Source organism: Macrobrachium nipponense, chromosome 2 (genome assembly GCF_015104395.2).
Source record: "Macrobrachium nipponense isolate FS-2020 chromosome 2, ASM1510439v2, whole genome shotgun sequence".
Taxonomy (NCBI): domain Eukaryota; kingdom Metazoa; phylum Arthropoda; class Malacostraca; order Decapoda; family Palaemonidae; genus Macrobrachium; species Macrobrachium nipponense.
This window is the reverse complement of record NC_087201.1, coordinates 90,313,023-90,326,638: the sequence shown is the minus strand read 5'-3', so window position 1 is coordinate 90,326,638 and position 13,616 is coordinate 90,313,023. Positions and strand designations below refer to the sequence as shown.

The following is a 13,616-nucleotide window of genomic DNA, read 5'->3' as shown; positions in this document are numbered from 1 at the left end:
GATTGATTTGGTTTTTCTAGTTAATGTTAGTGACAGCTGAAGCACACCTCGCACGAGAAACTCTATTCATGAAAGCATAGGTTCATATTCCCATTAGAGCAACTTTATATTCGCTTTTTTCTTGAAAGAGTAGACTCTCCTTTAGAGCTTGCTTTGCAAGTTAAATGACCTACTACAATTATTAAACATAACACTTGTTTACTGGATGCCCACATATACTTTTAAGATTAAATATTTAAGAAATGAACTACAGTCCTTTCTGCATAATCAAATTGAAGTCTATTTTTGATATATAGAACATAAAGTGAATTATAGCAGGACTTGCATCATCTGACCCACAACTATAAATTTTGGTAATTACACGTAATGGACTGTACCATAAAATAAGGTTCCAAAAACAGTGTCTAAGCTCTGAATACCAAATTCCAAAACAAACACAAACAACTAGTAAAGCTCAAGTGAATGTTGGACATGTGACCTCAACTTTCTTTAAACTTGTTGGCATCTATTGACTCAATGTTCACCTCATCCCAGGAGACCTTGCACTATGTTGCATAATTCTTTATCCATGTCAATATCCCTTTCGTATGTTCTTGGTTCTATGCCTCTTTATTCATCTTGTGACCTTGTTACTATATTTGTTGCCTAGTGACCATGTTGTCTGATCTTAGCGGATCATTTGCAAATAAATGACCAAATACTGTGTTGTAATTTTACAAAAGAATTAATCACATAGTTGCTATGTCATATTAAGGTTGATCAAAGGTGGATTGTGTCTAAGCTCTGAATAAATGTCTTCGAGCAACCACTATATGACAAAGCATTTGACACTCCTCCCTACACCTCTCGAGTATGCACATTAAGGTTATATTTGAATAGGAACACAAGAAAATTTAGTATTTAAATAGGTATAGTGTTTTTAAGGGTGATAGCATAAACTAGCTTGACTTCTACAACTAACTTGTTGAAAGGGAAGGAAATAAAATCTCTTGATGAAGGCAAATGATTGGATACCAAGTAAAGTAAGCAGTCCTTTAATTCAGAAATATCACCTACAGACTGGAATTCTTCATTGAACTTATTGTCCTACAACATATCAGTGTTTACTATTATGGTCTTACAACTACTTATCCCTCTTTGAATATTGGATTCAAGCTCTTCCTCTTATTAATATCACAGTATCATCAGGGTTATTTTCAGTAATAAAGTAATATGAATCACTTATGTACAAAAAATGCAACATACATAAAGCTAGGAGTAAGCAGTAAGAACAAGTACTGTGCTAGTAATTTGCAAAAAGCTACAAGCAATAACCATTTTTGTTATTTTTAAAATTCTTCAACATCAGAAGCAGCCACAGAAAAGAATACTGTATCATAGAATACTTTCACAAAACCGTAATAAATGCTTTGTTATAATATCAGCATGCTTAAAACACATGTTGCTCATAAGTCAGCAGAATCCCCATTCTACATTATACGTTTAGGTGAAAAAGGATAGCTTATCCTGAAAATCTAGATTAGGTTTCACAAACACATGAATAAATCCTACATCTTTCTCCCAAAAGTAGATAAGGTTTACTAATCAAACCACTACACCAAATCACCAAAAAAATGATGGGGGAAAAATGGGTACTGGAAGTTGGAGGCAGCGGGTATGACCCACCTGGGTAGAGGTGAGGGCTGGGATGCCCGGGGCAGCTTGAGGGGCTGTGACTGGTGTGGCCTGAGCCAGTATCATGGATCCCTGAGAGCTCTGAGGAAAAAACCAGTCAGTTTGTCAGCCTGGTCAACAGTCTAACAGTCAACAGTCACAATTAAGTTGTCATGAGAGCTTTTAACTTTGTCCAGTTTCAATCTAAGAGACGATGGTTAGTGGGAATTTGTTCAACAAAATACAATGAAACATTAGAATATAGGGGTCCTCAACACTTAAACCTGTAAATGTCAAGTGATATTTAAGAATATGAGTTAACGCAAATACGGAAAAAAAATTTTCTCTCTCGAAACTGTGCTTTGAGAAAGATGTTTGTGCTCCACTGCTTCCTGCTAGTCCTTGCTATGAAATATATAGCCTAGGTAACTTATATCTTATAGAGGTACAGGCATAATAATTGCCTACATTTCCTATACTTAATATTTACAAGCCCTATAAAGAATACAAAGTAACTAGTACTGTCTGTATAAAATAAAGAATACAAAGTAACTAGTACTGTCTGTATAAAAAGAAAGAATACAAAGTACCTTTAGTACTGCCTATTTAAAATAAAGGTGTATTGATTTTCCTCATGTATGCTTTGGCCTATCATTAACTCATTACAGAAAAACATCATTCTTATCATAGGGGGCCGGCCGGCTAATGCCATTCTTTAAGGACAGAACTTTGATATTCATACCACTTAATAAGGTGACTTGGGACATCTCCAAACCGCATATGATTTTCGCCTCTGACCATCGGTTTTGTGACGCCAGGGCGATTTATCCCGAAAATAACCATTTTTCAAATTCTATCACTCCCTTGATATTTAATATTAAGACCTGGGATTACTACCATATATAGACCTGGTGTAGACCTCCAATCGAATGAGGAGTATTTTTTTTTAAAGTAATTTTTTTTGCTAGATATGAATTTTTCATTATGGTAAAAAAATAAACCCTATAAATTAGGGAAACAAAATTTATAAAAAAAGACGAAACAAAATTGGAAAAAAGGGCTTCATTTGATTGTTCTATAATGTCTTTCTGAGTTATATACCAAATTCCAATGTTATAGCTTTAAAACTAAGTGAGAAGATATTTTGAAGGTCAATAACTATAGTTTTGAGATACGGGCATTCAAAGTTTTTCTTCGTATTTTCATAACGACAATGTTAATAAATAATGATTATTATAAATGTATATTTCTTTTTTGTGTATTAATAAACCAAAACTATTTTGTTTATCATAATTTAATCATATATGATGATCCCTTTGCTCATATATCGTAACTTGGGGCACTGCGTCAGGCAAGACGGGGCACTCCTTCCTAGGCAACTCCCTCTCTCTCTCCTTCACTAACTTGGCTTATTACAGCAAATTTTCTTCTTCTGTATGTTAGCTAGATGTTTTCCTAGTATTTTCCGTTTTGGCATGATGAAATTCTTGCCAAAACAAAGATAAGCAAACGTAAATGCAAGAGAATGTCACGAGGTGAAATTCAAAGTTGTACTCTCTTTTTATAGACAATGTTAATAAATCATGATTATTATGAATTTCATATTCCTTTTTGGGTATTAATAAACCAAAACTATGTTATTTATCATAAATTAAGATCCCTTTGCCCAAAGATCGTAGCCTGGGGGACAGTGTGATGTGTGCTTCAGGCAAGACGGGGGCGTTTACTCACTACGCAACCCTCCCTCTCTCTCTCTTCACTAACTACACTAATATCGCATATATTATGATATTCTGTAATCATATTAGAGCGAATTTTCTTCATCTTTACGTTAGCGAGATGTTTTCCTTGTCTTTTCCTCATTGGCATGATGAAATTCTTGCCGAAACAGATAAAAACATGTAAAAGCAAGCTAATGTCAGAGAAGAAATTCAAACGTGTAGACTACTTGAAGTATGTGCTCACACTGAATCATGGGATACTCCCCGAGTCCCCTCTGCGACTCACGGAATCACTACAGATGCCATTTCTCACAATTTCTTTGACAGTAATTATCAAAATTGACGATAACAGAAGAAATATTGCATTTTCTTGTACAGATGAATGTTTTAATTTGAGTTATGTTTACTAATTACCCTGTAACTACGAAAGTAAGAGGAATTTTGAAGAAATATTTCGTATACGTATTCTCAATTGCCATATGAAGTTCCATGAATTTTTTCATGACTTTGCATTTTTTGCCCTATACCCCCATATATAAGGGTTCCGGCCGGCCCCCTTAAATGATAAAAGTTTAAATCCAGGATTCCAAACTTAATCTATAGGCAACTTACATTTTACATTATGCCACCTAATCCTACATTTCTAATGCTTTATGCTTGCCTATAAACGTACAGCAACGTTCCCTCAAATAAATTTATACTATGTAATTGGTTACTACAAATGACTTCTTTAAACCAACTCCTATAACTAAAGCCTTGACAAATCTCAATTGAACTTGATTTTTTCTAATACACAGCAGAGCAGCTAATGCACATTGACTTTATCAAAAAAGTCCATATTGATAATTTTTGAAATATCTCAAGTATATTATGTCTGTTACTTTCAAAAGGGGGTTACACATTGTAAAGTAATGTCCTAATAACCTTGTACCTCTTAAGATAATACACTTAACTAATCAAATATCCTTAAATATAAAAATGTACTTCATTATATGTAATAAAACTTGCTGAGTGGGAAAAAAATGACAACAAATTTTAACAATTGAATACCACAAATTTGAAGCTGTCTGCCGTTAGAATAAAAAATGATTCTACTTCAAATATACTGAGATAATTGTGTGTATTCTGTAAATTCTAGTCTGATTACTTCCTGGTCTTATATGATAAAAACAAACATAAAATGTATGTTAACTCCCTGTTAGCCATAAAAATCTGACATCTGTTATCAACTGGAAATAATTAAGTTTTCACTTAATGTAGTATTATCAGTATCTCTTTCTCTTGTCTGTAAGATGAAAACTGTAATACTAAGAGATGGCTTCTCAAACCTGTATATAACTCTATTTAATGTAAAATAATTAATATTACAATGTGATTGATATATTAGTAACCAATTCTTACCACCCGCAGTTGCAACATGGATAAGAATTATTTTACACAATCATTGTAATTCTTCATGGCTGAAACCACAAACATTTCACAAGAGGATGAACTGAATATTCCACAAATTATTATGTTAAGCACTATATGCAATGTATTTTATGATAACTGAACTATACTAAAACTACAAGGACAATAATAAAAGGGATATTCTTGAAAATTTCCAAACATTAAAACTTCTTGAATAATAATCATAGTGAACAACATAAGTAAATAAGATTTATTCTTATAAAGCAAATTTTCCCTCTATATTTAAATTTAGAGCAAAATTATTTGATTCAAACATTTTTCAACTAAATATAATTTTATTTTGGATTCAAATCTATCATATTTAATTGATGTAAAACATTCAAGCTTTTAAAATTCAGATTTGATTAAATAGCTCACTGCTTACAAACATCACAAGGGTACTATTTTCCAGCAAAATATGTTATCTAAACCTTGACAGGACAATAAGTGTAAATAAAATTTTCATAATAAAGTACTTTTGGTACAAAACTATAGATTTCATACCACTGAAATGTAGTAAAATAGCTGATTCACTGTAAACCTTAAAAACCTCAATTACAGTAGTATATGTATCTCCCCCTTCACCATTTTGTACATAATGTACACAAAACATTTCTCTTAAATATTTTCAAGCAAATTCCAATTTTATTGATGGGACTAGTTTACTAAGCCTAGTTTGTGTATTTTTAAGATGATAATTTATTCCCAAGACCAGTGTGGATGGTACACAACATTATTGGAATACATTATCCAACAGAAGATATCCAGTTTAAGTTCCATACATCACTGCAAGAGCAGCTGCGTACTGTGCTACCTCACATTCACTAAACCCTTCGTGACCTGTGCTCTCCTTATGACTCAATGTTCCAACCTCCAAAGAGCCCATAACCTTAAATAAACTTCCTTTCAGTTCTAATCTGTCCAGAGAAGTCAGCCATACTGTCAAAGTCACTTTAACCTGTACTATTAGCATTTCTTTAAAAATGCCTTTTCTTTCCACTGCCTCTTTATTATGATTCATGAAAGTATGTGAAAATGTTAATTATTAACTACTCATGCTAAGCATAACCATATAACCACCTACCCCATAGTTATTAGCAAAAGCTCATCCAGCCCTTAAAAGATAAGTGGTTCAAAGAGAGCAAATCTTTTTGTCAACAAGTCCTCAAAGAATTAAATGCACCAAACCTCCTCATGCAAAAATAATACTTTTGTATTACTTACCCGCTGAGAGTTTGATGTGGTACTTGAAGTGTCATCTGAAAAATTTGATGGGAAATGAGAAAATTACTAAATTCAAATGCTGAAATAAACATTGTGCTATTCACAACACAATTACTTACAGAACAAAAAAACATGCTCTACTTTCTCTTTATTTAAAGAGTACAAAGACTAAAAACAATGTTGAGACTGTATACTCTGGTGAATAAAACATTTTAATATTGGTTTATATCAGGCTTTCGAAAAGATACCTTGAGAACTATGCAACAAGAATTTGCCACCATTTATGAATCACAAATCTTACAAAGGCAAATTTTGTAAAGGTTTAGTGTATGTCATTACACCTTTACTGAAAATTATTTTAGCACTACTACATTTCTGGTGAACATAATTTTACGAATCTACAAGGCTAAGTTAGCCTATGCTAACCTAGCCTCAACTTCAGTACTGTTGTTGTTCATTAACAATGATTAAAAGGTGAAATTTTGTACTACAAAGTAGTACCTTCCGAGTAAAATGTACCTTTTATGCTATCTCTGAACCCCATTAAGATTTATCAGAATTTAGGTTTATTACTAATTCTTGAAAAGGTATTAACAAAAAATATAGTTATGCTGATTTGGTTTTAAACTTGTTAGTATATGGAAAAATTGAAACTGATGATAACATCTGAATTATTAAAATATGTACTATTACTAAAAAGTTATAGAGGCAGTCTTTATTTTCAGTGAATACCTCATTACCAAGATAATTTTATTTTGGTTACACTTAGATTTTATATTGTATTCTACATTGCCATCTAAAGACTAATTTGATGTATTGAAGCATTATACAATTACAACCTTCGTCTGTGTATAGTATAGGGTTAACAGCACAGAGTAAGAGTATTAAATTGGTTGAATGCAGGCTAGCCTTGGTCTACACCAGTTAGCTTCATTTACCATAGACTATACTATTTATCAAAGTTCCCCAAGATCCATTAGATTTTGGAAAATTATAAATGGAGTCTAGTCAGTCATGTTTCAAGCAGAAACAATATTGGTGAGAATGACATTCTATGACATATATTTATTGTTGTGAGTGAAGTTAAATGTCTTCCATTCAATTCCTACTCCACAAGTTACTAAGCTATTCTTGGATAAATTATTTAGGTTTTCATCTTACTTGCCACCCCTGCAGAGCAGTCAGAATAAAATGTTTGTCTGTTTACAAACTTACCTCTTGGAGGCCCAATGGTTAATGTGACTGAGTAACCTGATTCTTTGATAAGATTGACTATATGGCCATGATGAAGTGTTTTAATATCAACACCATTCACACTTAAGATGCGATCTCCAACATGGAGTCGCCCACATCTCTCTGCTGGACTTCCCTCAATAATCCGACCTACAAAATGAACAGCAATGAGACCTTCCTTTCTCTACATGCCAAAATAAACCATTGAAGTTTATAACATCTAACTGGCACAAGATGTAAATATTATCATTACATACTTTATTGCTATAACCAATACACAACTCATTGTATTTATCATGGTTTTGCTTAGAGGAACATAAGCTTTTAATACTATTAAAATTAAAATTTAGCTTCTAGGACATGCAGTTTAAGTGAAATTTAGATACAGTACTTATGAAAAAAAAGCTAAACAATTTTTAATAGAAGCACAGTAAGCTACTTTTGAAATTAATAAAGCATCAAAAAAATCAATTTTAATCATCATCAAATATGAGAATTATGTAGTACTTAGATTTTGTCATTTTTTGTTGATCTGCAATTCATATAACACACAAAACAAGTTGTTAAAAAATGACAAATTAATCAAAGACTTGTAAATTTAAAAACACTTACCTATAGTGGAGCCAGATTTTGTAACAGACGATATGATAACAAAACCAAAACCTTCATTTTCTCTTCTTGTCACTTCAACATCATATGGATACTGCATTTCAAGTGATCTGTTATGAAGTTCTGGAAATAACAAAAATCATGATTCAATAACAATGAGATGCTTTCAAAACCATGCTTATACTTATTACTATTGTTGAATAGTTCAACCAAATACTGAATGGTGAAGTGATGAAGTGCTGTCTAAAATACCTGGTCTTATATGAAAATGTTCTCATTTACTGACTACTCATACAAATTACCAATGCTGTATTCAATTCATGATGACCTAATTAAAAGGCTGCAGACTGACTTCTGAACCTCAATTACCATTTTCATTTGACTTTATAACATCTACAACCTAGGAGGTAGCTATTACCTTTCTGTTATTTCTAAAAATACCTAGTGTACCTGGATTATATCCTGTAAAATCCTTGTGGTTGTGTACCACATGAAAATTGTTAAGATATGCATAAATCTATTTGTTCTAGTCATCACTTAAAAATGGGACTGTTGGTTGAACTGAATTGAATATAGAATGTAGACCAAAGACTAAGTGCTGGGACCTATGAGATCACTCAGTGCTGAAAGAGAAATTAACATAAAAAAGGCTGAAAGGTGTCACAATAAGAAAACCACACAGCTGCACTATGAATCAATTGTCAGGAGAGGGTGGAAAGTAAGATGGAAGAATGAGAATATGAAAGGAGGTATACAGTAAAAGGAATGATCTGTATTTTATACACCCGATTTACATTCATTCCAAACTGGTGGTTAGAGGGCATGATGTAAATTCCAATGGAAAGTGGGAGAAACTGAGTTCTATCCCAAGTACAGCGGCATTACAGGCAGTCCACAGTTATCGGCGGACTCTGTTATTGGCGATCTGGTTTTATGGCCCCATAACGGGCTGAGTTCTAGTGCCAATAATAGAGTTATGGCGTCATAAATCACCAAGGTTTGGTTAATGGCAGTTTTTGCTCATTGGCACTCCACTAAGAACGGAGCCCCTTGCGACCCCCGCAATAACCGGGGACTGCCTGTATGTAGTGAGAACCCAAACTTGGTCAGTGACCAGCTTCCTCATTGTATATGTATGGGTTGCCAGATGCCACAGATTCCTTGCTTTACAATCTTTGATTGTTTTAACATGGTTTACAGCTGGCACTAGAAGATTATCCTGTTGTTAAAACTGAAGGTTTGTTCTGCATATGAACAACCTGAAGTTCTAAAACAGTCTGTTCAGCTTCACTGGGCAATGCTCTTGTCATCCAAATGAAGAGTGCCAGTGTACGGGGTAGCAAAAGGCTTAGTCATAATTTTCCCATTTGGAGCTACAGTTCAAAGTAAATTATATTGTTGAAACCCATACTTCAAATTAGTAATGATTTGCATGACCTTCAAATCTGTTCATCCATTTGTAGAGTGTGTATATTAAATATTGTCAACAATGTGAAGATTACTTGTGAGATCTATAAATTCCCACACAAGGCCTGTAATAGAGAATCATGGTTTAATAGCACAATGTCATTTCTTCCCACCACATCTAAAACAAGGCTCAAGTTCTGGGTTCTGGGTATCTGCAAGAGTTTTAGTGTAAGGTCACTGTAAAGAAAGCTGATCTGAATCCTTATGGTCACACACTACATGAAAAGTCCATCTTTCATTGGTATAGTTTACAACCAGCTTAGCATAGTAAGTATCGAGATCATGAAAAAAAGATTATACATCAAAGCCATGATAGATAATACCAAGGCAATACTTTGTCAGTATGAATATAATTAAGATAATAAATTCATCTAACTAATCAAAATGTTTCAGTATACGTACACGCAACTGCTAAAAACTGCTCTTGATAAGATTCCTAATACATATAACAGTTCAATCATATTTTCTATTTATTTGCGATCTTGCTAATCTTACAAAAATTCTACTTTAAAATAATAAAGCATTCTACCTTCATGCTCTAACTAAAATATTTTATTTCAAGTTGTTTTTTACTTACTAACTACTGAGTACCCTGCTTTTGGAGAAGCTAGATGATGGAAGTGAAATAAGAATTCCATATTGTAGCAAGCCATAAAAATAATCATAAGAATCAAAATTTGCATGTCACACAGAAATACCCACATAATAATTGTGACAGTTTCCATTCACATATGGTTTCAACCCATGACTTTATCAAGATGACAAAAGGCAGCATCACTTTCTAAAGAAATGTGTACTAAAGATCTCAATCTGTAAGTTACATTTTACTTTCTATTAAATGGATACTAAAGAACTTAACCTGGAAGTTACATACCAGTTGAAGTTGACATCATCCTTCTGAGAGTCAGTGTGACACGGCCCTGTGTTGCTGCAGCTGACATCAACTGAACAACACGATGATGGCTGGATCCTACCACCATCTCCCCATCTACCCCAACTATTTGATCTCCAGAAGCTACACTTCCATCTTGATCAGCAGCTCCCCCAGGAACAATGTGGCCTATTGATACCTGTCAATTAAAAAATTCTTGTCAGGATAAATTTCTCCTAGGTACAATTTGACATTTGACACATCCGCCAAAAAGAAAGAAATAAAAAAGCTTTTAGTAACGTATACGAAGAAAAATAGTATAAGTGAAATAATACAATATCTGAACCAAAATAATGGAAAGTATGCTAATAAGAAATGAAAAGGCAAGGAAATAAAAAATCAATACTGTAATTATATTCAGGGAAAGAGACAAATCATAAAAATTGCCAAAGAAAGTCACTAAAATACACTAGTAATAATTGTTGTATATACAATTATTTAGGCTTAAAATTTACTTATACATTATTCCTCTAATAATAATTTAACCTTTTGTAATGTCAGGTAATTATCTATATGGTATCCCAAAAATAATCTTTCCCACACAAATTTACCTTGCAAAAATTGGAAGAGCACAATTTACTTGCTTATATCTGATTCTCAACATCATTAGAAAATATAAAGTTTAAATGTGCTATTTAGTGTACTTATGAGGAAAAAAGCTGGGCATTTCAGATTTCTAATAAAGCTCCCTTGAAGAATAACAAGGAGTTACTAAGAAAGAACAGTTTGATAATGCTGTAAGGTAGTTTGAATCTACAATGGTATGGAAATTGTACAAAATAAGTATTATTGCATGAAGAGCACAAGTAAATAGTAACAATCACTCATTGGAAATAAAAGAAGCACTAACAAAGAATAAGAATGAAGAAGAAATCAGGTGGCCAACCACCAGACTTGACACACATTTTCATGTCACTGACTGGTGCTTTTCTGTGAACACTAATCTTATTAAGTGCATGACTAGTACTCCTAAAAGACTTCAGTAGTTGTGGAGGTGGGGGCATTCAAGAAAATGGACATACTACAGGCATAAATATCAGACCTCATTAATTCTTGATAAGCCTTTGATAAAAGACCCTAAACAAAGTAACTGCACCTATATAATGCATGCCTTTAAGATATTAACTATGATGCTTGTTTCATTACAGAGGTGTTCTGAAAAAATTAATCCATCTTGTCAAAAATAACCTTATAATTCAGCAACATCATAAAAGCAACATACACAATACAAGACTACATAAACTTCTTTAGTTGACTTAAACTTTCCATACTCTAGTTGTAAAGAAAATAAACACCCACTGCAATATACTAATTCCTAACTACGTATACCGAATACATCATAAAACTCATCCTTAGAATCACCTTGTTTCCAGCCTCTGTCTTCAGGCCTTGATTAAATGTTTACACTTTTACCGAGAGCAGTACTTAAGGGGATGTTTTCGCCCTATATTGCACCGTGTTAATATAAACGTCAATAATTCTCTTACTTGTGTATCAATTTCGATGGTTTTGGTCTCATTTTATTTGGGATTTCAAGTTGAAACATTGTATTAAAGAACATTTATATATTTCATAACCATGTGAGGGCAAGTGCACAAGGTTTTACAACCACTCATGCAATGCAGGCTTCCAAAAAATATCATAAAATAATGCATGCAAATGTAGAAACTTTGATACATTTTTCAGCTTTAAATTCTGAATAAAATGGTTTTTAAATGGTGAAAATTGGTTAATAAATAAGGGATATATAAACACCTTACCACTGAATATTTAAATGCTTGGGAATCAACTGAAAACTAAAACAGGCTTAATTTTTCATGAAGAGCCAAGTTTTGTATGGTATTTTTTACACTACAGTATTGTGATACATATACAGAATGTATTAGAAATCAATCACTAAGTTCAAGAATGTTTTCATGCTGTGTTTGACTAATTATTATATTTGTTAGCAACATACAAATACTGTACTGTACTTACCATACTGTATGATAGCTTCTGAAGCCATCATACCTAAATTTTTGCGAACCGCAAAACTTTGGGGCATATATGTGGTCATGAAATATGACAAATTTTTTTTATAAATTTGTATTTTTCATAGCTAACAAACCTGAGGTCTTAACAATAGGATAAATCTTCTGGTGTCAGCTGAAAATCAGTTAAAAAACAATCAAAGATTATATATGCAAGAAATCTATGGCATCTGGTATCTAAGGCATAGAAAAGGTGGAGCGTGGGCATCAGTTACGCATGAACCCCATGATGCATTCAGTCTTTTTACCAGACCAGGATTACTAGAGGGGTGGCTAGAGGTGGGCAGCCACCGTTAAGAACCTCTGGTTTGTTAGCTATGAAAAATACAAATTGATTAAATATTTGTCATTTGTTCATATGCTGGGACTCTAGAAGGTCTCCATTCTGGAGAGACAACAAGGAATCCGAATATAGAGAATGAGCCACTTTAGAAAGGGCTGCGTCCCTTCTAATGTGGAGCACGTTAGCACACAAATTAACGTTCAGATGCCGTAGGTAAGAGATGGCCTTCACACCAGAATGAAGCAATCTGATGAAAGCAGGAGAGCCGACAGAACCTATTGCAGAATGGGACAATGTTGTCCTAGCTACTGCCAACACCCACAAGTCCAGCCACGAGACAGTCTGAAAGGCAGCAGAGGCAGCAGACTCCAAGGTAAAAGTCTCTTGAAAAGTCAACAAAGGGCCCTCAGCCCTAACCTGATCCAGGGTCAAGCCAGGTTTCAGATGAATTACATTTTAATTAACTTGCTTACTCATCAGCTGAACCAGACTAGTAGAGTAAAACTTCTTATGCCGAAGGAGAGGTGGGGAAAGAAGCTTCAATGACCTGTTGGAAGAAGAGAATTCTCCCGTCCTGAGACCAAAGAATTAACATACTGCAAAACTGAATGAGCATGCCTAGAAAATTGTAGCTCAAATAAAGTCCTCACATCCTTCTTTGGGACAAGCAAGGCCTGTATGCCTGTAGGGATCATAAAAGACGGAGTCCGAGTCCTCTTGGAAAGATTATTGAACTCACGAATGAGATCAGTAACCTCCCTGTAAGAAGAAAGAAATCTCCTGATTCTTCCCCCCTCTGGATCCTGCATCAAAGCTTGAAGTCCTGAAGTAGACGGCCAAGAGACATCCCTATCACTTCCACTGGTCACTGGAGAGCTCCTCTTTGAAGGATGAACGTCATCTCTTCCCATTGAAGGACTACATCCGCAAACGAAGGACCATGAACTTGTGTCCTCTTGTGACAAAGGAAAATCATGTACTCAGCCATGTGACGAATTACACACACGGCTGTGTGA

The 13,616-nt window shown here is 33.9% G+C and overlaps 1 protein-coding gene across 15 annotated transcripts in view; it reads right to left on the bottom strand.

Moving 5' to 3' along the window:
* The window catches only part of LOC135220771 (uncharacterized), a 657,141-nt gene that overhangs the window by 28,645 nt on the left and 614,880 nt on the right, over positions 1-13,616 (bottom strand). For 12 of the 15 annotated variants that reach the window (XM_064258238.1, XM_064258239.1, XM_064258237.1 and 9 more), the window contains 5 exons: positions 10,231-10,426; positions 7,893-8,012; positions 7,263-7,430; positions 6,048-6,082; positions 1,666-1,755 (listed from right to left, as the gene is read on the bottom strand). In XM_064258238.1, the coding sequence (XP_064114308.1) occupies positions 1,666-1,755; positions 6,048-6,082; positions 7,263-7,430; positions 7,893-8,012; positions 10,231-10,426 (609 nt within the window). The remainder of the gene's footprint in view (positions 1-1,665; positions 1,756-6,047; positions 6,083-7,262; positions 7,431-7,892; positions 8,013-10,230; positions 10,427-13,616) is intronic. The other 3 variants (XM_064258227.1, XM_064258228.1, XM_064258229.1) reach the window with 3 other exon arrangements.